General features: G+C 39.6%; 1 protein-coding gene across 1 annotated transcript; it reads right to left on the bottom strand.

Annotated features, from left to right (window-relative positions):
* Positions 1 to 2,462: 2,462 nt before the first annotated feature.
* EFCAB3 (EF-hand calcium binding domain 3) lies at positions 2,463 to 23,161 on the bottom strand (the record flags this gene model as incomplete). Its single annotated transcript, XM_084238028.1, has 9 exons — positions 2,463 to 2,789; positions 5,494 to 5,616; positions 8,408 to 8,592; positions 9,207 to 9,397; positions 11,066 to 11,186; positions 12,263 to 12,334; positions 14,402 to 14,545; positions 20,476 to 20,552; positions 23,088 to 23,161. The coding sequence occupies 9 exons, from the start codon at positions 23,159 to 23,161 to the stop codon at positions 2,463 to 2,465; spliced, it is 1,314 nt and encodes a 437-aa protein (XP_084094154.1).
* Positions 23,162 to 24,403: the final 1,242 nt, after the last annotated feature.

Here is a 24,403-nt window from a genome sequence, read left to right as displayed (position 1 = left end):
AGGCTCCATGGGCCTCCTCCAGGTCTCCTTCTGGATTTTTTTTTTTTTTTTAATCCTGCTTTCTTCCTCCCTCTCTTGGGTGGGGCAGGGAACCTGGAATTTCCCCCTTTCCTGGGGACCACCCTGTTACAGATAGATTGACAAAAGCAAGAAAGAAAAGGAAAAAAAAAATAGACACCTAATACTATATACATTTTTTTCAGTAACTTGTCCATATGGCTTTAGATGTTACCTTGAATTTTGCAAGGAAGTCTAGTCCTTTACTGGGAGAATATATTGTTTTTTTCCAAGGGGAAAAGACAAGTAGATTAGTCTTCCTGGAACAAGATCTTATCAAGAGAAGTTTAGATAAAAGCCTAGAAGTAAGTTTGTTAGCATAGGCCAGGTTAATTATTATTTTTTTTTCGTACAGCACAAGTAAACATATTTAAACAAAGCAAAGCACCAATTTTTTTTTTTAACACTTAAACCTTAAGGCATGTATGCTCTAAACTATTAAATTTTAAATTAGCTTTTGTTTACTACAATTTTAGATCGCAATTTTAAAATTTAGGATTTTTTTTATAGGCGCCATTTACAATTAATTCTCCGGAGGCAAAAAGCAAGAACAAAGAGATTTTTTTAATTTTTATTTGAAATTTTTTTTTTTTTTGCCACATGCACTAATTTTAAGAAACAGTTATTTTTACCAATATTTGCAAAAACACTGAGAAACCACAATTTAGTAAACTTCAGTTTTTTTGTTTTTTAAGGTGGACAAAGGGACAGACTAATTTCCCCACAGCTGGAAGGCAGCAGAGATATACCAGTGATCTCAACACTGGAGAAAATGTCCAGGCAGCTGCTTGTTGAGATCAGAGGCAGCGTTTCTTACCAGCCAGCTGTGGTGACTTTTTAGTCCCCAGTATTTTACTTTTTGCCTTGACTGTGTCCCAAGACAGTGGAGTAGGCATTGCCTGACCCATGGTTACGAACACACAAACGCAACAAAGACAACAAACACCAGGAATAAAACAAAATTAGTTTTTTTTTTTTTTGAACTTTCCCCAAAAGGGGGACCTGCCCCAGTGCTGCCCCACAAGGGGTACGGATAACCAATTAGAGGACCCTGGGTAGAGACAAACACCAAAGTTTTAAGAATAACAAACACACTAAATGAACCAAAAAACAAATTTTTCAAACGGGCCCCATACAAATGCTACCCCAGTGCTGCCCCACAGGGGATAGCCATTCAGGTGGTCCGGGGACGTCTTCCCTGGTCCACGCCAAGACACCTACCAGCGCGTCCACTTAAGCGTCTGGCTACCAAAATTACAGGTTTGCAAACAATTCCACAGGTACTGAGCACAAAAAATATAAGTACAGGTACTCAGTACTTCTACAGGTTTGCAAACAATTCTACAGGTACTGAGCACAAAAAATACAAATACAGGTACTCAGTACTTTTACAGGTTTGCAAACAATTTTACAGGTACTGAGCACAAAAAATACAAATACAGGTACTCAATACTATAGGTCTGCAGACTAAAACCTCACCACTCACCTGCGCGCTTTAATGGCTCCCTTCAGCCGTTTGGTGGTTGGGGTCTGTGCTAGCCGATCCCGGACGAGCCCCCAAATGTTGTGCCCAAGATCAGCAGACTCGGCGAGCATAGCCTCCAAGAATCCAAAGACAGCTGATGCAAATGCAAAAGGGAGTTTATTACGGGCTCGAGACCGGGCCCTCGACACGCACCGATGCGACGGCAGAGGTCGAGAGCCCCGAATAGAGGAAGCAGGGGTATCTTATAGGGTCGCGAGTGGCGCGAACTCTGAAAGAAGCTGGCAATTACTCATTGGCTACTACAAAGGCATTTTGGCGCGCGCGGTTACAGTTTCAAACTGACTGGACGGTTAGAGATGCTGTCCCATTTATGGACAGGACTGCCCTCATTGGCGGCTGGGGTGGTCTGCTTTTTCGCCACCAAGTGGAGTGAGGGTTGTGACTGCTGAAACTATCTCCGGAATGCGGCTGGACAAGGACTAACATATCAAGGTGGAGGATATACAAAATGGCAAAACCTTGGCTAAACTTGGTTCCACATCACTCACAGTCACATAAAGTCAGATGTTAATTTCTAAGAGGGCCCTTAGGACTTCGCGGGAGCAGCCCTCTGTCGTGGTTAAGTTCCATCTTTCAATGTTTCTCCTTGCTGAGGCCCAAGCAATTTTTGAGCCAAGTAGGGGCAGCAGAGTGCGGCTGCTTGTTCATGGAAATAATAGCAAGGCGTCTATCGATATTTGCTAGCAAGAGTTAAGAAAGGGAAACCATTTTATGACAATTTTTTTTTACTGGTCAGAATTTAAAAGATGTCAACATTTACAGTTGCTAAGACTGTGCTAGACAAAAGCAGGAAACCATAATTTTGCTATCAGTGAAAAAGTAGTTTGCAATGAGCTGTTTAGAAAAAAATGTAGAAATTTCATTCTTGAAAGCCTTTGAAACCTTTCCGTTTTCTTTTTCTTCCTATCTCTGAGTCACATTCACTGGTATTTGAAGAGGAACAGAATACGGAGTTGTGGAAGGAATTTCTATTCATGTAGGCATCATATAACCTTAAGTCCTTTGGGGAGAGTAATTCTTGGCAAACATTCCAGGACCATGTATAAGTAGAAAAGGTATCATAGAAAGATTCGTTTTTAGTGTCTATCCCAATCAGGTCTCCTCGGATCTTCCGCCAGAGGTTTAGCATTTCTTTTCGGTGTTCAAGGGCAATTCCTAAGTGATAGGTATTCGTGGCTCTCTTTACCTGTAGTGAGAGAGCAGAAGTTTGCAGTTACCTTAAAATACCTTAGATTTATGGATACCCTAAAGAGTTGTATTCCCAGGCTACTTGAAAGTCACTGTGTTTATCGTTGAGAACATTGTGACTTAGAAGTGAGGGATAATGAAAAACATTATTTAGGAATAACGAGATGATAAGTCCTTATAAAATATTAAAAACACAGTGGACCCAAACAAGGAGGAGATGTGGGCTGGAGATCAGCTCTGGAAGGCAGACAGGGATGGCTAGGTCCAGACTAGGCAACAGAATGAGGAAATGCTGAGCTGAGAGTCCTCAAGAATTTGATCAAATTGGGGGAGAGGGTGGTGCGGGGAGGTGTTCCAGGTAGAGGGGATGGCATACACCAAGGCTCAAAGGCAACAGACATCCCGCAGTTGGTCAGAGGGCAGGCACTTTGGTTTTGCTATAGTGTCCAGTTCACAGTGGCAGAGAAGGAGTGATGGGGGCAGGCAGGTTATCTGTTTATCGGGCTCCTAGACTTGCTCTCAGTGAGAATCATACTGTAGTGAGCATGTGTTTCTGGTGGAAGTGTGGTACACCCCTCAGTTGTGTGGAGAAGAAAATATAGTTGAGAGAGCCTGCCATCGCCGAGAGGGAAGCATAATGAATGCCCAAGCAGGACAGTGATATGACTGTGTCTTCATGTTAGGTCACTAGCAGTTCTGTGGAGAATAGGTCAGGGGGAGCGACTATGAGGTAGGTAGGTTGTCCAGGAAAGACCTGGGAGGGCCTCAGCTAAGGCGGTGGTGATAGAATGGAGTGAAGGGGACAAGTCTGGAAAATCTTGAGAAAGAGAGTAGGCAGATTTGGTGATTGGTGGATGTGGGGAATGAAGAAAAACCTAAATTAAGGATGGCTCCTGGCCTTCTAGTTTCAGTGACTGGGTGTATCATCATCTGAGATACAGAATCCTCAAGGAAGAGCCAATTTGATGCACAAATTGATGAGTGGTTTTGGACAGGCCTAGGCTGAGATGCTCTGAGGGGCTGGAATAGAGTTATTCATTAGGTAGGCAATGAGATAGGATAGAAGTACTGGAACAAAGTTAGGCTAATGACTTATCATTATATAGGAAGTATCAGTATACAGGAAGCAGCTGAAATAAGAAGGCCATTATGACAGCCCAAAGAGTAGCAGCCCTAGCTTTTCCTTTGCTTATTGCAGAGATCCCCCAATATTCTGCTGTAGCTGGGTACAGGGATCCCAAATTATTGACCTCAAGCTCCTTAGCCCTTGGGGCAATTTGTGCTCCAGCCGGGAGGTCTCTGGATGTAAGCAGCATCCATCTTCTCCAGTGTGAGTGTGTACTGATGACAGAGGTCGAGAGTCCACTCCTGTGTTCCTGTGGTGTGCAGGACTGACCCCCAAGTCCCACTTATCCTGTCTATTACCACTGCTTTCCTCTATGTCTTTCCACCCTCACTTTAAGCTCACTGAGGGAGGGTCTGTAGTTTTTTCTCTGCGGTAGCTCCTAGTCCCAGAACTTAGTTAACACCAGATAATACTGGACAAATGAATGGATGAGACTTGAAAATGGAAATATAAAGGCTAAAGAGATAAACACTCAGGAAGGAGAAGAAAAAGGAAAGGACACATAGTTACAAGGAGAAGTGAAGATGCAGTATTAAAAGGCCAGGGAAGTAGAAAGTGTTAATCAAGCTTGATTGCTAGTATCACATGCAGATGGGAGGCGGCATTAAATAAATACATTCCAACCTGTCTCTGTCAGGCATGAAAGTTGCTAATAATTAAGGGTGCAAAAGTAGATGGGTGGCAGGGTTGTAGCTAGAAGTGTGGATTCTGGGCCTCCCTGGTGGCGCAGGGGTTAAGAGGCAACCTATGAAGCTATCTGCAGCCACAGCAGCACAAATTTGATTCCAGGCCAGGGAGGTGACCCACATGGTGCAGCAGACCTCTCCTGGCTCACCTGCTGCTCCCCTCAGCAGTGTGTTTCAGTCAGTCTGCCTGTTCTGCTCCCCACTCTGTCTCTGGTGAATCCTCTCACCCCCCAAACTTCTGGCCTGTACGCCAGTTCTTGCATGCATAAATAAATGGGTCTTTTTTTTTTTTTTTAAAAATGTTAATTTAAAAAAAAATAAAAGTGTGGATTCTGGGACCAAAGCATGTTCATAATTCTGGCTCTATGACTTCCTAGTTGTGTGCCTTTGGGCCAGTCACTTAACCTCTTCATGCATATCTGTAAAATGACAAGGAATGATAACAATCAAAGGGTTGTGGTGATAAGTGAATTAGTAGAGCACTGGTAGAGTAGTGCCTGGCACTAGGAATCACACTCAAACTATTATTATTCCTTGAGCTGCTACGATGAAGATGCTTTCTCTCATCATGACTCCCTGAGTACACCACTCACTGTGACTGTTGGTTTATTACCTTACCTAGTTGCTGTTTTCAGCATGAAACAAACGAATGTCCAGAAATGGTGCTGAGAATGGCTCCATGGGTTATCAGCAGCATGAATTACAATTACCATTTGAATCCATTTGCATACAGAGAAAGAACTGTCATTACAATAGGTAAAATGAGAAAAGAGCTTGTCTCATTTTAAAGATAGCAGAAAAAAAAGGTCTGGGTTTTATGATTGTAGTATTGAAGTGGAAAATGCTTCCGTCACTGCTTTCTGGGGAGACATTCAATAGTGAATACTCACGTGCTGTTTAATAGCTGCTACATCAGCCACTGTCCAGTTCTGCTTTCTCTTGAGCATTTGATCAATGGCGAGGATGTCAGGTGGATAGCCTGAGGGAGAGCTGATAGGCCTTATATTTGCTGCCTTTAGGCATATTAAAAAAAAAGTTAGTAATATAGTTGAATAGTAATAGAATATATAATATAGTTGAATAGTAATATAGTTGAATTTGAATTATACAACAGACATAACAAACAGAAGAGTTTGTATGTGATTTGTAAGGTTCTGGCTAAACCACTTGTCAATTGTTTTGGGCACCTGGTATAGTGTCATGTGTTAATGATGAAGCCTACTCATTAAGAGAAGTATTGACCAGATGATGGTTTATGTGTGGAGTAGATTTGGAGAGTAGCACAGAGCCAGCACCATCCACATCCAACCTTTCCTAGCCATCACAAAGCACTAAAAGCCAGTGTGTACCCTTCAGAGTACAACCTGTATTACCTAACTTCCAGTTCCTGGGCTGCTGAACATATTTGGAAATCACATAAACATGGTGAGTGCTGACCTTAAAAATGTGTATTACCCAGTCTTACCAAGCCCTCAGTACTGCTGGATGTTACTTTTCTTTACTTGCTGTTAGCTCTCTTATAGTCCTCAAAGTTGCTGCTGGAAAACCAGGCTGTCAAACTTCCTCAGGTAATGATCTTGTCTCTTTAAGGTCACCGAATATGAATTCTCTTAATTAATCTTTCTACCTTAAGGTTTCGGCATCTTTTAACCCATTTCCACTCATCCTCATATATGTGAGTAAGAGTTTTTCTCAGTTTCCAAGGCCAGAGTCTCCTCCTGTGTTTTCTCCCCCTGGACCTTATCCCTTTAATTTTCTTCTTTCCAGGGCATGTGAACTGTGTAATTATGCAGGACCTCTTACTTAGAAGGGCCCCGTGTTTGATGTAATATTCTACTGTTGCTGTCTTCAAGTTCTGAATGATTATCAGACAAGGGGCCCTACATTTTCATTTTGCACTGGTTCCTGCAAATTATGGAGCCAGATTTGCCTCTCTCCTACTTCTCCAATTTCTCCTTTCCTTGAGAAGTGGTTTTCAGCTTTGGTTGCATGTTGGAACTTTAAAAAATCCTGAGACCTGAACCCCATCCTGAGATCAGAATTAATTGGATAAGGCGTGGCCTGGGCACAACCCAGTTTCAAGCTCTCTCTGGTGATCCTGTCGTGCAGCCGAGAATGAGAACCACAGTTCTACGTGCCTTCTGACTAAACACTCTAGACTCCCATATCCTGAAATAACTTTTTAGACTCTGATTCTATAATAAGTTACTACTTCAATGTCTCTCTTCTTTAACAGACAAGTTTTTTGTAAGGGGAGTTGGTTTATTTTTGTCTCCTTTGTCAGTTTCTGGAGATGCGTGATAAAAATTTCCAACTGTCATTATGGATTTGCCTATTCTATTTAGGAATTATTCTTACATTTTTTCAGCTTGCAAAATGCCTTCAGTAGTCTAAAGTTAATCCTTATAATTCTGTTATCTGTCAATTTGTTGGGTGCATACAGATTTGGGATAGTTAAAATCTTTGATAATTTAAAAAAATCATTAAATAGCATCTATATTACATTTTTCTTAAACTTTATTTTCCCCACACTAATATATCATACTAGCTTATTTTTAATAGACAAGTCTTCTACCAGAGTTATCTCTTTCTGTTCCTTTACTTTCTTAAGTATTCAGATTTTAGGTTTATCTCCCTTAAAAGCACACATCTGAGAGATAAAGACAAAGTCTGAACTTGAGGTCATTTGTGACACTCCTCTGGACTCTTTTATCTTAAAATTTTGTGTTATCGAGCTAAGAACACAATATGAGAGCTATCCTCTCAACAAGTTCTTTAGTGTACAATACAGTGCTGTTAACTAAGGTATGATGTTGTATAACAGGTCCCTAGAATTTATTCATCTTGCATAATTGAGAGTTTATGTTCATTGATTAGCAACTTCTCATTTCCTGCTCCTCTAGCCTCTGGAAATCTTAAAGTGTATGCCTGGAGGGGCCTCCCATGGCTTCAGAGTGGTGTGCCAACAAATGTAGCTTTAGAAACTGGCTCACAGGGTGGGCTGATCTCCAGTCAAATCTTGATCCTTGATTCTCAGGCTGGGAGACCTTTGCCAGACATGGGGTAAGGCTAGAGCTTCCTGAGAGAATAGGGCATACCTGCCTGAGAACTTAAAACTCATGATGACTAAGTGTATCTTGGGAGGGGGTCAAATAAATTAGAGGTTACAGTGCTGGTAGAGCCAGAGGGGCAGCTGGGACTATAAGTGGGGTGCTAGTCTAAGGGCAGCCCGAGTTTTGGCTTCTTCATCTCAGCATTGCTCCACTGGACTGTGGGCTTCTCATCCATGGTGGCCAACCCAGTCCTGATCCAGAGCCGGTTAAGAGAATTAAAAAAGCAGCTTCTGATCCCAAAGTTGATGGGAGATGTCAGAGGTAGACCTGAGGGTCTTTTTATTCTTATATACTTTAGTATCCTATACCCCAACCTCAAGACTAGGATTGCATTTTTCAGTAAGTTTAACTATTTGTTGAAAATAAATGAAATATTTATACCTAAGTTTAAACTTAGGAACATGACACTGGAATCTGGTTTGAAGCATAAGGTATGACGACATTATACTGAAGTATAATGACTGAAAATATTTATCATTAAAAGGCACATTAGGGCCTCCCCTGGTGGCGCAGCGGTTGAGTGCTAGGTTGCAAGGCTGCTCGCAGCCTCTGCTGTGCCAGTTCGATCCCCGGCCACCAGTGAGGGTCCCACAAAAAAAAAAAAAAAAGGCACGTTACATGTTCTGTTAAATTAAAACTAATAACCTTAAGTAATTTAAAGTTATGAATAGGATATAAATCTATACCTCACCTGTGTTTTCCAGTCTCTCTTATGGAAAAAATAGTTCTCAAAGAAATTCAGAGGCTGTTTCCTCCTCAGCATTTCTAATTTCTGTAGGTCCTTGAATGGCTTTCCCATTACCACCCCATCCATATTAGGGAACAATGGAAAGATGGGTATTTTTGAGTATGGGCTATCTGAAGGAAGATTGCATCCTAAATATAAAAACAAAATGGTTAACACAAACAATGTAAGAAGAAATACACAAAAGACAAATATGGTGCCAATTTTGCACATTGTCTATTTTCCTCAGGAGCTTTGATTCCCCTTCTTCACTCTCTTGTTCTTGCTCCCCACCGATCCATGGCTTTATCCAGGTGTTGGAGGATTCAGGTAGGCTGTCCATTGGCTCTCAAGATATCATGTGACAGAGGCCACTCAGATGGACAGTGGCCATGCTATACAGCATGTGCTTCTACTGTTTTTCTTTTTTTTTTTTAAGATTTATTTATTTATGCATACAAGAACTGGTGTAAAGGCCAGAGGTTTGGTGGGGGGTGAGAGGATTCACCAGATAGAGTGGGGAGAAGAACAGGCAGATTGATTGAAATACACTGCTGAGGGAGCAGCAGGCAAGCCAGGAGAGGTCTGCCGTGCCATGTGGGTCACCTTCCTGGCCCAGGATCGAACTCGTGCTGCAGTGGCTGCAGATAGTTTCATAGTGCTGCGTCTTAACCCCTTGAGCCACCAGGGAGGCCCTACTGTTTATTTCTGGTCAGTAACATACAAACAAATCCTTTACAACAGTGGGGAGGACAATGGCACTTACTCTTGAGTTCTTCAAGAAACTTGAATAAATCTTTTTCTGTCATTATGGTCATCCGGGCAGCATTAGCAAAGGCAGCCGTGCTTGAACATGGAGGTGTGCATATATTTGACTTAAATTTCCTTTTCCCATAATCCACAGTATAGGGATTCCATGATATTCCTGAAGCTTCCTGCAATTTTTTTCGGAAATAGCTAAAAAGAAAGTCATACAGAGATGTTAAAAAGTGCTGTAAATTTACTGAAAAAGTGCTTGAGTGTTAGACAAAAAGAAAAATACTCAAGCTGCAAGTTATACAAACTGAATAAGTTTATTTTAAATTTAATTTGTGTATCCATTCCTTATTATTTATTGGATGTCCATTATTGTGACATTTATAGAATATCAACTATTAATTTCCACAGGCCATTGGACTATCCAACAGCCATAATCCCTGAACTTTTGTTTCCTTCCTCTTTTCAAGACCTCCAAATCTTACCTGGAAAAATACCTATGGATTATGATCATCAACAAATCCTTCAACAAATGGTATCTGCTTGAATGCAAGCATCAATCATGCCTTCTGTTTTATGATCTTGTATTGAGTTTTGAAATGCACTTTTTTAAAATTAAAAGAAAATCTCATTGCAGGGAAGTTAGAAAATATAGAAAAATATAAAGAAGAAACTAGTAGGATTGACTCCAGTAACCCCACTTCTTTGCAGCCTCAGTGTGTGTGTGTGTCTGTGTTTACATATGTGTAGGAACAGATCTAGGAGATATGTTACTATGCATTGTAGGTTATAAATCCTGTAAGAAAAATTATAGCAGGCTAGCCGGGCGTGGTGGCGCGCGCCTGTAGTCCCAGCTACTAGGGAGGCAGAGGCAGGAGGATCGCTTGAGTCCAGGAGTTCTGGGCTGCAGTGCGCTATGCCGATCGGGTGTCCGCACTAAGTTCGGCATCAATATGGTGACCTCCCGGGAGCGGGGGACCACCAGGTTGCCTAAGGAGGGGTGAACCGGCCCAGGTCGGAAACGGAGCAGGTCAAAACTCCCGTGCTGATCAGTAGTGGCATCGCGCCTGTGAATAGCCACTGCACTCCAGCCTGGGCAACATAGCGAGACCCTGACTCGGAAAAAAAAAAAAAAAAAAAAAAAGAAAAATTATAGCAGGCTATATATTGATTTGATAGAGCCCAAAGCTATAAACATCTGTTTATGTACAAGCATGCCTTAGATCTCAACCTGCTATTATGTGGAGTATAGAGAAGCAAAACAAAGGGTCAGACAAATCAGTTACAAAACCCTGAAATGTAACTTAAAAACTGAGGCAACCAGAAAGGAAGGTGGTATAAGGTAGGAGGGGCCCCATGAGGCATGGAGGAGGATTATTGGGGCTTTGGTGGTGGGAGAAACAGTGGTGATGTGTGCTCCAGTCCAAAGGCTATTTTGGAAGATCTCAGTTCCTTGTACCTCATTCCAGAGACAAATGACCTCCTGAGGGCCTCTGGTGGTTCCAGCATGAAGGGGAAGGTCTTGTATTCCAAACTAGATTCCCAAGCCCACCAAAACCATCCCTGGAAAGGTCTTATTCCTCTGGCATTCTCTAGCCAGGGGTAGGAGAGGCTGAACTTTCTTGACTATCTTGGGCCTTGGATGGGGCCCTTAGGTGTCTGAGATCGGCTTTGCAGTTACAGAGTTAGGCGGTGCTGTGGGGATGAAGGAATAAGGTCTCAAGCTGTGGTGTGTGAGCATTTGTACGGACACCTCCTTTGCTCTGGAGCGGACCTTGGGGAGTAGACTGTTGGTGAGAGGTGAATGCCTTGTTTATATTCTTAAGTGTTTCCAAGAAGGCTGCGTTTGCCCCATTCTTTGTCACTTACCTTACTATTTCCATTATAGTCTTTCTGGGTAGGGCTGAAGTTTCTACAAGCTTTGATAGGATTTCAAACAACAGGATCCCTGGGTTGCCAGCCAAATCTAAACAGGTCTGATTTTCTGGAGCTATGGAAGAAAAAAAATTTCAAAATGCCTTCTGAACAAACCATTAAAAAAAAAAAAAACATAACAAACTGACAGTCCTTTTGCTGTATTTCCAGTATTAATACCAAGTCAGAGACTAGAGAATTATAGGAAAATATTCAAGATCTGTTTCATTTGTCAGAAAGGTTGTTTGATGACCAAACTGACAGAATAATCACAGAATTAAAAAAAAAAAAAAGCTTTTCATTCAGTGACTTCTAAGTAAATATAGAAATGCATCTAATATAAACATGAGCTTTGTGTTACGGACTAGCGTCTGGTTCAGTTAGGTAAAGGAGTGATTGGTAAACACATTTCTGGTTTACAAGCAGACCCCTGTTACTATAGGGGCACTTGCAAGCACTAGTTTCTGTTTCTCCTAAGGACTGTTCGCAGCTTAAGAATGGGTTTATTTTAAAAACTGTATACAATATTTGGAATTTATTTACCCTAGAAAACATGGATATTGGTGAGGTTTTCTGAAATAGCTTGTTAAACTCATAAATAAACAATTCAGAGGACTAATCACAATATTTCTAGTGCTCCTCCATCAGTTCTAATTTCGTATGAAAACATGCTCTTCAACTTATAGCAGAATCTCCAGCCTTTGCTGCGAGGATGAGGATATTTTTCAGGAGCAGTAAATTATCTACATCCAAATTTACATGAGAGAGCATTTTTCTTAAAACATTTTTTTTTCTTCTGTAAGAGGAATACCTCCCCAAGTAGTACATACACTTGATAGAGAATTAAAATATGACAAAAGACCAGTTTTTCTACACCAGTCACTCCCTAAGGGTTGGCCTTGGAGACCAAAAGCAGAGTATCCTGTGCAAGGATTCCAAACAATTCCTGTATCTGCTTCCATTTAAGTTAAAATTTTAAAACTATAGATTTGCTTAGCAAATAGTTGAGGACAGGTAGCACGAAATTCAGGCAGATCCTAGTCTGTTATCTTCCTGACTTGTTTCCTGATCGGAGATCTAACTGAATAATATTTACTATGCAGTGAACTGGTACTATTCAACTGCCATGCACTCGGTAATATCTTTACTCACCCACGGCCTTAAAGAAGCGGTTCTTATCTGTTAGCACCTTTATAAAGTCTGAGAAATTCACCTTCCCATCTCCTGCAATAGAAATCAAAGGCTCAGAACAAACATATGATGTATATTTTAATATAACAAGGATATAAGGTATATTTTTATCAGATTATATATTAAATATAAAAATTATATTTAATATAGCAAGGATATAAGGTATATTCTTATCAGATTATATATTAATTATAAAAATTAAAACACTTCAGCTCATTCAATATTTAAAGTCAGAATTCGTTTTAGGGCTGGAAATATGCTCAGGTAAGCACTGGTCTTGAAGAGGCCTTAGCATGATGACACTAGTCACCCACCGCCCACAGAAGCAGTGGCAGAGTGAAAACATCACAGTGGGGACCCTGCCACTGTAGTCCTATCCCCCCTTCACTTCCTGACAAGTTGCTGTTTTTACCAGGAATCTACTCCAGCCTTTCCACTCCATACCTGTCCCTCTACTATTTCTATTATTATAATGCCCCCAAGTTGTAACCCATTTCCTCTAAAAGGAAAGGGTAGTAAGTGCTATGTGAGGGGAGTGTGTGTTTTGATGGGAATGTAGGAAAATTGGGCAGGGTTACTGAAAACAACTGACTCACACGTAGAACTGATGCTGATTGAGTGGGGCGCTGGCAGCAGTGGGAGGCGCTCCCACACTGTGTATTCTCCACACAACATGCCACTTTGGGTTACAAGTTGGTGGGTCAGCATAGTCAATGAAAACATTATCTATATACTTCAAAAATATCAACAAAAATGCTAGGGCATTTAAAATTCAACACAGATAGATTCTAATGATGGAAGATTTGCACAAACATGATGCAAACAGAAACAAAAGGCTTGGATTTCCTTGGTAACAGGTCATTTTTGAAATTGTCAGTGCCTTTGTATCTGTTACTTGAAGGCATGCTCCAAAATGTACAGGTAATCTGAATTTGGTATCATAACATGACAACTGTTTTAGTTTTTTTTTTAAAGATTTATTTATTTATACAAGAACCAGGGCACAGGCCAGAAGCACAGGAGGGTGAGAGGATTCGCCAGAGACAGAGCGGGGGAACAGAACAGGCAGACTGACAAAATACACTGCTGAGGGGAGCAGCGGGTGAGACAGGAGAGGTCTGCTCCACCATGTGGGATTCTCGCCAGCTGGCCGGGGATCGAACCCGCACTGCGGAGGCTGTGGACAGCTTTACAGTGTGGTGCTCAATCGCCTGCACCACCAGGAGGCCCCAACTGTTTTAGTTTCAACACAAGATTTTTCAAAGAACAGTCCATTTTGTAGCATTAATTTGATTTCATAACTTGTACATAACCTTACTGATATCCTTAAAGAGGAACATTTATACTTTTGGCAAATAGGTAAGGTTTATTTCTCATGTTTATACAGTCATTGAGGGAAAAAAAAACAACTGACCCTTGAACAAGTTGAGTTTGAGCTGTGCAGGTCCACAGATATGTGGGATTTTTCTATCCTTGAGTTTTGCATTCACGGATTCTACTTGCTGCGAATGTTAGTTGGTTTACTCCAAGGATGGAGAACCGAAAGGATGATAAAGGACTGGAGATAAGGGACCTGGGCATTTGGAATTGTGATATCTGCTGGGAATCCTGAAACCCATCTCCTGAGTATACCAAGGGACAGTGTAGTTAAGTTGTTGGGTTTTTTTTTTTTAAGATTTATTTTTATTTATTTATGCATACAAGAACTGGGGTGTAGGCCAGAGGTGTGGGGTGTGTGTGAGAGGATTCACCAGAGACAGAGTGGGGAGCAGAACAGCCAGATCTACTGAAATACTCTGCTGAGGGGAGCAGTGGGTGAGACAGAAGAGGTCTGCTGTGCCACGTGGGTCAGCTCCCTGGCTGGGTTTTGAATTCATGCTGCAGTGGCTGGTAATAGCTTGATAGCCCTGAGACTTTAACTCCTGTGCCACCAGTGAGGCCCTGAAATTAAGTTTTGAGAAGTCCAAGTTATATGCAGATTTTCACTGCATGGTGTTGGTACTCCTTTCCCCAGCATTGTTCAAGGGTAAATTGTAAATTCATATGAGTTTCACATTCATACCTTTTATGAAAAAAAAAATAACAAGTCAAAGTACTCACCATCAATATCAGCACACCTCAATTCATTATAGACATCATGTTTGGTTAGATTCATTCCCAACTTTGCTAAAGTACACATCATTCCATGCAAGTCAATGCAGCCAGTTTTATCTTTGTAAAAGAAGTTGTAGGCATCTTGGAAGGCTGGAGAAATGGAATTAAATTAGTTAGGGCAGTTATCAAGGATAAGTACAAATTCTAATGAAATGAGGTCAGAGAGTACAGTTTGGAGATTGGAGATCATGTTCTGAAAAAGTATTGAGAGAAAAATGATATATAACTGATATTTCTGGTAAGAGACAGTGCCCTTCCATGGGATTTGAACTGGTCTTTGAGAGATGTCCACACCCTAATTCCTGGAACTTTGAATGTATTGCTTTACCTGACAAAAGGGACTTTGCAAATGTAATTCAAATAGATTAATCTTGGGTTTTCTGAATTGTCCCAACTGAATCAGTGTCCTTTAGGTAGCTAGAAGCAAGAGAGATGTGGCAGAAGGTGAAGGAGAGAGAAGGTCAAAGCTTAAGAAGGATTTGACCCCCTGTTGCTGTTGCTGGTTTGAGGATGGTGGGGCAATGTGATATGGACTGCAGATGGCTGTAAGGGGCAAAGAGAGGCTCCTGATTGACAGTGGGGAAATGGACCTTATTCATATAGGTTCTATAAATAATTCTGAATAAATCTCAAATCTGAACCTAAATAAACAGAATTTTTTTTCTCCAGATTCTCCAGGCCGGAGGCCAGGCTGGCCAGCACTTTCATTTCTGCCTTCCAGACGCAGAGAAGAGGAACCGAGCTTCTGAACAAAGAGCTAAGTGATAACAGATTTGCCTTGTTTTAAGCCGCTGCTGTAATTTGTTACAGTAGTGATAGAAAACTAATGTACAATTTGGGCCCAAATTATGTGTGTCTATGTTTTGTACAGGATCAAATTTTTTCCAAAGAAATACTCAAGGTATTATTAACTGGAGCCAAAATTAGACATTTGTTTCCTGAAGTTACTGAACAAAGAATAAACCTAGAATAAAGTACACCCCAAATGGTACCAGAAGAAAACTAATTACATGTGATATTAATGTGTTGGTGTCTCTATGTAAGCAAGTGATTAATCCTATAGGGATAATGATAATTTGCCCTATAGTTGTGTGAAAAGTTAACCGCTTTCTCCTTTGATAAAAGGCAGGGTTCTTTAGGGCTGGAACCATCTCTGACTTGTTTCTATTTTCTCCCGATATTTCTAGAAGACATTCATGTTAAAAGATATTCATTCATGAAATCGAAACTAAAAAAACAATCTAAAAGATCAATGAAACCAAGAGCTGGTTCTTCGAAAAAATAAATAAAATAGATAAACCCCTAGCCAGGCTCACAAGGGCAAAAAGGGAGAAAGCACAAATAAATAGGATAATAAATGAAAGAGGAGAAATCACAACGGACACAGCAGAAATCAAAAGAATAATTAATAACTACTATGAACAGTTATATGGAAACAAGTTCAACAATCTAGAGGAGATGGACAAATTCCTACAACTCTACAATCACCCAAAGCTAGATAAAGAAGAAATAGAACACCTAAACAGACCAATTACAGGCAGCAAAATTGAAATGGTAATCAAAAACCTCCCCAAAAACAAAAGCCCAGGACCTGATGGATTTACAAATGAATTCTACCAAACATTCAGAGATGAATTGGTGCCTATCCTTCACAAACTCTTCCAAAAAATTGAGAAGGAAGGTATAATACCTAACACGTTCTATGAAGCCAGCATTACACTAATACCAAAACCGAACAAGGACAACACAAAAAAAGAAAACTATAGGCCAATCTCCCTAATGAACACTGATGCAAAAACCCTCAATAAAATTTTAGCTATCAGAATCCAACAGTGTATCCATAAGGTAATTCACCACGACCAAGTAGGATTCATTCCAGGGACACAAGGATGGTTTAACATCCGAAAATCAATCAACGTTATCCAACATATCAACAAAAAGAAATATAAAAACCATATGATAATATCAATAGATGCTGAGAAAGCTTTCAACAAAGTGCAACACCCATTCATGATAAAAGCCCTTGAAATTCTTGGGATACAAGGAACATATCTCAACATCATAAAGGCCATCTATGACAAGCCAACAGCCAGTATCATTCTCAATGGTGAAAAGCTGAAAGCAATTCCATTAAGATCTGGAACAAGACAAGGATGTCCACTCTCACCACTGCTTTTCAATATAATACTGGAAGTCCTAGCCAGAGCAATAAGACAAGAGAAAGACATCCAAGGAATCCAAATAGGAAAAGAAGAAGTCAAACTATCACTCTTTGCAGATGATATGATAATATACATAGAGAACCCCAAAAACTCCACAGAAAAACTAATTCAACTCATCAATAAGTTCAGTAAAGTGGCAGGATACAAAATCAACACACAAAAGTCAGTAGCCTTCCTATATACAAACAATAAATCTGAAGAAGAAGAAATCAAAAAAACCATCCCTTTTATTATTAAAACAAAAAATATCAAATATTTGGGAATAAATCTAACAAAAGAGGTAAAGGATCTATACAAAGAAAACTATAAAACACTGTTAAAAGAAATAGAAGAAGACACAAAGAAATGGAAAAACATCCCTGCTCATGGATTGGGAGAATAAACATTATTAAAATGGCCATCCTACCAAAAGCAATATACAGATTCAATGCTATTCCAATCAAAATTTCAATGTCATTCTTCAAAGAAATAGAACAATTATTGATGAAATTCATATGGAATCACAAAAAACCCCGAATAGCCAAAGCTCTCCTGAAAAAAAAAGAAGGGAATGGAGGCATCACACTCCCAGACTTCAAACTCTACTACAAAGCCATAATCATCAAAACTGCATGGTATTGGAACAAGAACAGACATACAGACCAATGGAATCGAATAGAAAATCCAGAAATAAACCCACAGATTTATGGTCAACTAATCTTTGACAAAGGAGCAAAGACTATGCATTGGAGCAAAGAAAGTTTGTTCAATAAATGGTGCTGGGAAAACTGGGTCGCTACATGCAAAAGAATGAAGCTTGACCACTACCTCACACCATATACAAAAATCAACTCAAAATGGATTAAAGAACTAGACATAAGACCTGAAACCATAAAATACATAAAGGGAAATATAGGCGAAACACTACATGATTTGCACATCAAAGACATCTTTACAGACACATCACCCAAAGCAGTGATAGTGAAGGCAAAGATCAACAGCTGGGACTACATCAAATTAAAGAGCTTCTGCACAGCAAAAGAGACAATAACAAAAACAAAGAGAAACCCCACCAACTGGGAGAAAATTTTTGCACACAACACTAATGATAAAGGACTGATCACAAAAATCTGCAAAGAGCTGATGAGACTCAACAACAACAAAGAAAATAATCCAGTCAAAAAATGGACAGAGGAGCTAAAAAGAAACTTCTCTGAAGAGGAAATGCGAATGGCCAACAGGCATATGAAAAAATGTTCAACATCACTTGTAATCAGGGAAGTGCAAATCAAAACTACCATGAGATACCATCTCACACCAGTGAGAATGGCACATATTAAAAAAACTAGCAACAACAAATGTTGGCAAGGTTGTGGAGAAAAAGGAACTCTTCTGCACTGTTGGTAGGAGTGCAAACTGGTCCAACCACTATGGAGAGCTGTGTGGAGATTTCTGGACCTACTAAACATAGAGCTTCCACAGGATCCAGCAATTCCACTCCTAGGTATTTACTCAAAGAACACAGAAACATCAGTTCCAAAGAACACCTGCACCCCTATGTTTATAGCAGCACTATTTACAATAGCTAAGCTTTGGAAACAGCCCAAATGCCCAAAAATAGATGACTGGATCAAGATGTGGTACATATATACCATGGAATATTACTCAGCATTCAAAAAAGATAAACACATGCAATTTGCAGCAACATGGATGGCGCTGGAAGGGATCATGCTCAGTGAAATAAGCCAAAAAGAAAAAGAAAAATACCGGATGGTCTCACTCATAGCAGGAATCTAGAAAACTTAAATAAGGGACCAGGAAAATGAATAACTATAAGAAAGTGAAAATCAAAATCAACAAAAACTATGAACCAGAGACACTTTTTGGGGGGTGGGGGGCGGGAGGGGAGGGATTGGGGTCAGAATGGGGGGATTGCAATTGTATGGGGAATATAAAAATAAAATTTATTAATTAAAAAAAAGATATTCATTCATTTATGCAGCTTAGTTAACAAATATTTATAGCATGGCTTCCATGTGTTTCTCATACTCAGTCTTTGATGACCATGACAATTTTGAGGTCTATTCTAAATGTTACTTTAATTTAAAAAATAATTTTTTTTTTTTTTTAGAGGCATGCTTATTTATTTATTTATTTGTTTGTTTGTTTTTGTTTATACATGCACTGGGTACAGTCAGAAGCACGGGAGGGTGAGAGAATTCACCAGAGCCAGAGCGGGGAGCAGAGCAGGCAGAAGGACCGAAGCACACTGCTGAGGGGAGTAGTGGGCGGCAGGAGAGGTCTGCACGCCATGTGGGACCCTCCTCCAGTGGCCGGGGAGCAGCCGGGGGATCGAACCGGCACCGCAGACGCTGCGGGCAGCTTCGCAACCCAGCGCTCAACCGCTGTGCCACCGGGGAGGCCCTAAAAAAAATTTTTTTTCTAGTGTGTCATGCTTTGTCTTTCCTTTAGGGCTCTATAGATTTCACCCTTTCTGCCCAGAACACAGCTCTGTGCTCTTTACTTGAATTACTCCTACTCATTTCTTACTACTCTTTCTTGGTTTTTAAAAAAATTTTTTTAAAAAAACTTATTAATGCATACAAGAACTGGGGTACAGGCCAGAGGTGCAGGGGGGTGAGAGGATTCACCAGAGAGAGAGTGAGGAACAGAACAGGCAGATTGACTGAAATACACTGCTGAGGGGAGCAGCGGGTAAGACAGGAGAGGTCTGCTGTGCCATGTGGGTCAGCTCCCTGGCCAGCTGGGCAGAGGCTGTAGATAGCTTCACAGTGCTGTGCTTAACCCCTTGTGGCACCAGGGAGGCCCTATTCATTTTCTTTAGGACTCCCCTCCTGTCCTAACAAGTTCCAATTAGGAAACTTTCTTGTATGCTCCTGTAACACTTTATGCTTCTCCTACCATAGCTTGTAATATGTTTTGATCAACAAATTCCTGTTTTGGCTGTCTGTGTTCCCTACAAATTGTGTTTGACTTGTTAGCTGTTATGTTTCTCACTACCGGGACACTATTGGCTTTAAATGAATATTTGTTGTTTGGATTAATGTACTGTCACCAGAGTAGCTCATTTTATTGTTATGATTTTTTTTCTATGAGAAATCCTGGAACTTTAGTTGTGTTTATACTGCTCCAATACTTAATTTCTACTTAACTTTGTTCTTTCCACACACATAAATTATTTTTTAGATAACAATATTTGGTCAGGACCATATAAATTATTTTTTAGGGCCTCCCCTGGTGGTGCAGGCCGTTGAGCACAGCGCTGTGAAGCTGTCTGCAGCCTCTGCGGCGTGGGTTTGATCCTGGCTGGCCGGTGAGGGTCCCACATGGCGCAGCAGACCTCTCCTGACTCGCCCGCTGCTCCCCTCAGCAGTGTATTTCAGTCAGTCTGCCTGTTCTGTTCCCTGCTCTGTCTCTGGTGAATGCTCTCACCTTCTCATGCATCTGGCCTGCACCCCGGTTCTTAATAAATAAATACTAAAAAATAAATTTATTTATTTTCTTATATAATTGTTTATTTCTGTACAGTAATTGGTTTCTTCCCTCAGGTGTAGTCCCCATAGTTTTCCCACGACCATAGCACTCACAAACCATCACCATATGGACAAAGTCTGTTTGAAAGTAATACTCCTTCCTTCCAACAAATTAGATTTTGAATTAAACCATTTCTTTTTGCTCTCAAATAAGAGAGTACTGTAGACAATTCTTGAAATCTCAGATTTCTCTTAGAGAAGGAAATGATCAGATGTGTGAAGGGGCTTCCATTTGTAGTTTCATTTTGGGGATGATTTTCATTACCTTGTATTTGTGGAGCATTCAACCTTTGTTCTTTGTACTGTAATCGGAATGGGGGAGATCCCCGTGAATCTTTATCCCTGAGAAAAGACATGAAAGATTTAATGCATATGTGAAACCAGCAAATATTAGTCTAGTCATCAGTTTTTGCTGATTGGAATGACTGCAAGCATTCCAGTATCTCTGGAGTCATACCACCTACATGGCCTGCTAATATTCATGGAATGACAATAAAAAAATGTGACCACTGAGGTCAACCTCTACCCTGAACTTGCCCATCATGCTTAATCCCTTAAAAAACCTTATTTTCCCCATTTTAGAAAAGAACAGAGGCTTAGAGGAGTTAAATAACTTGTCCAAATTCACACAGATAATTGGAGGTGCTCCAAAGTAAAAGGATGTAAATCTTACACTATTTCTATTGTGAGAAATATAAGTTTTTCAATTTTCTAACTAGTATAAAAAAATCTTATGGTGAATATCCTTATGATGTACAATATCCTTAACCATGATTACTTTATGACTTTAATTGTCAAATTGTATTTTTATAGTGTGTATAAGAAAGAGTTTGCTCTCTCTCTTTTTATCTTCCTATCTCTATTTAAACTCTATCTATCTATCTATCTATCTATCTATCTATCTATCTATCTATCTAGAGAATACTTCTGGAAAGCTTGGAACCCTGGGTGACCTTTCATTTCCTCAGGAAAATGAAATCTGGAAAAAGAGTAAAAATATTAATATTTTGCAGTTATTTATTAATTTTGGAACATAAAATGTATTATGTAAAATCTCATTTGTTTCTATGATAATTTACATAAATGTATAATAATCATAATTTTGTGAATTAATTTTACTTAAAATATATTTATCTTTGATATTAGTAGAAAAGTAGTTAAGAAAATGAAACCATAATAAAATAGTAAGCATGATAATTAAATTTTAAAAATGATGGTTTGTGAATTTAGTATTCTTTAGGATTTCTAAGTAGATCCAATTCATTTTCAAAGAGGGATCTAAGAAGAAAGGCAGTTATAAGGCTTCATAAGTACCATTCTCAACCTTTTCAACATGGGATATTATCTTAGTCTTATTTTCTCAGCTTTTACTAACAGTGATTTTCTTGTGGTGTTTCCTTTGTATCATCTATTTGATTTTATGAAAAGTTAAGTTTGCATTTGTTCAGTTTATTTTGTATTTGTTGTATTTTATTGATTGATTGTAAAGATTTATTTTTTTATACAAGCACTGGGCTACAAGCCAGAGGCATAGGAGGGTGGGAGAATTCATCAGAGATAGAGCAGGGAACAGAATAGGCAGAAGGACCGAAATACACTGCTGAGGGGAGCAGCGAGTGAGACAGGAGAGGTTTGCTGTGCCCTGTGGGTATCTCCCTGGCCAGCCGGGAATCGAACCCACACTGCAGAGGCTGCGGACAGCTTCATAGCACTGCGCTCAACCCGCTGTGCCACCGGTGAGGCCCAGTAGCTATTGTATTTTTAAATATATACAAATTTCTTTTGAATGATATCTACTGAAAAATGCAGGGGATGGAGAAATAGGAATTCTCAGAAAGTAGGAGGAAAGCAGAAGGGCAGGTAATATAAGGCAGGCCAAGTCTTTATTAGCTATGCTAAGAAAGGATATTCTTATGAATTTCAAACCTTATGTTGGATCAAACATGGGAAAAGGTTTTTTTATTTTACAATATTTTGAAAGTTTGATGCACCTTAGATTTGGAATCAACCCCATTTAGCTACTCACCTCATGTAGGAATTTCCTCTACTACTTGTGGTATTATCTAGGCGTTGTTTGACTATTTTCAGTGACAAGGAAGTCATTTCAAGAAAAAGCTTGTAATACAGAGTATAGGAGCAATGAGGTCCAGGGATTTGGCTGCTATAAGGTAGTTAATATATTCCAATGGCATAGCTAAGGACACTAGGAGAAATATTCTCAAAGTGTCAAAAAAAATGGGTAATTTTGAGAGAGGAGAGAGACTTTTCAGGATCTTTCTTTTCAGGATAAAATACAGATCAGGCTCTTTCACCTTCAGTCATTACTGATTTTTATATTTTATAGTTATCAGACTGAGGAAAAGTATTGTTAATGTTACAGGCAAACCTCCATTCCCAATTTTAGCTCAAAGTCAGTCATGGCTTATTAGCCAGATTTCATTTTACCTGCCATATTTGAGCTACCATTTTTTCTACTAAGCTACTTACTTAGGGGGTTGGGTTTTCCTATTACCCTCTAAATTTATTTTCCTTTGGACCAGCACTTAAAACATCTTAATGTATAACTGAAAACTTCTTAAGTCCTCTAGCGTATTCTGCCTCCTCACACAAAAATAGCCTATTATTTGAGAGAACAGGAAGAAGAATTTTTTGTTTTTCCAATCAAAAAGGATATGTAGGTACATATATTTTTTTCTTTACATAAAAAAATCTTTCTCTTCAATTCAGAGGTATTATTTTATAACTAAATTTATCACAGAATAGATATTTGAAGAACATTATAACTTCATCATAGCCTTTATAAGTATTTAATATAGTTATCATCTTAATAATTCTTTATCTTAATATATTTATCACCTTAACACATTCATTACTTACCTCTTGCCATCAAAGCTGGGTACTTTAGTTAGAGGATTCAGCTTAACTTTCGGCTTAAGGTCAGAAACTGCCATGTGGTCAGTAACTCTGTCTGAATTCAGAGGGTATAATTAATGATCAAATCACAGATGAACTTCTCTAAATCCTTTTGTAAATTTCTGAGCTCAAAACTCTGAGTCTGAAGTTCAGGGCCTCAAGGAATGGTAATATCTGTAAATTCAAGTTGTCGGCTATGCAAAGCTGGAAGGATCCCTTTATTAGTCCCAAGATCTCTAAACAAATTTCTTGCCATTGTTTCCCCTTCAAATAGTGTCACTCTAATCCGACATAAAAGTACATGGTACCATGTGACACAGATAAAGCATTTTGGAAATACATGGAAAAGTTAACTAAAGACAAGTTTTATTTTTGCAATCCGTAAAATACTTTGTCATAATTGATAGAGAATAAAATATAGCATTTCCAAAATATTTACCTAATTGTTTGTATCTTGGATACCTGTCTGGTAGGAAGTGGGTTTTCCCAGGGTTTCCTTCTGGGACGTCTACCCTTTTCTTGTCAGTTCTTATGAATCCATTGGTCTTTCTTATGGGGGTTGTGATAGAATACTGTTTTGCTACCCTAGACCACCTTGAAGGAACTCTTGACCACTGTGGCCTCCCTAGTCCTTTCTACGTGTGATATTTGGGAATCAGGGCCTAGGGATAAGACACCGTGTGGGAGGGTCTTCCCCATTTTATTCTTGGTTCTATACCTTTTCAAAACATAGAGTGTATTTGGTGGGTCACAGACAAGAAATAAGGAATGAGGAAGGACAGGCAATCAAATACTATTAAACTGTGAGGAAAAAATTTGACTGTGATCAATTTACCCAGGTCTTCATCTCAGAGGCTAGAGAGAAGTTGTCTCTAAACAATTCAACTATATGTGTTCAAACTCTGGAAACCTACCACAGTGTGGAAACTCCGGAAAGGCGCAACAGTCTAGGCACTTGAAAGAGGCTGTAAAATCATCCTCGTGGCTCAAAATTATCATTAAAAAAATCAAAAAACTACCTTCAATCTCTCATAGAGATGGTAGATTTAAAAAAAAAAAAGACTCAGCATAGATTTCTATGAAATCCAGATATTCACCTACTTTTAAGCCTTGCTTCTTACTACTTCTGTCCTTCAATCAGATCAAGAATCCAATAAAGGGTTTGTTCCATCATTCAACTGTGACCTCATTCACTACTCAGACTTAGGACATGGTAAGAATTTGACCCACGAGCTTCTTCCATGTTTAGAGTAACTGTGTGCTTTCAGTGTAGTTCAGTT

Source organism: Talpa europaea, assembly GCF_964194135.1.
Source record: "Talpa europaea genome assembly, chromosome: 7".
In the NCBI taxonomy this organism is placed as follows: Eukaryota; Metazoa; Chordata; class Mammalia; order Eulipotyphla; family Talpidae; genus Talpa; species Talpa europaea.
This window is presented reverse-complemented; position numbering and strand designations above follow the sequence as displayed.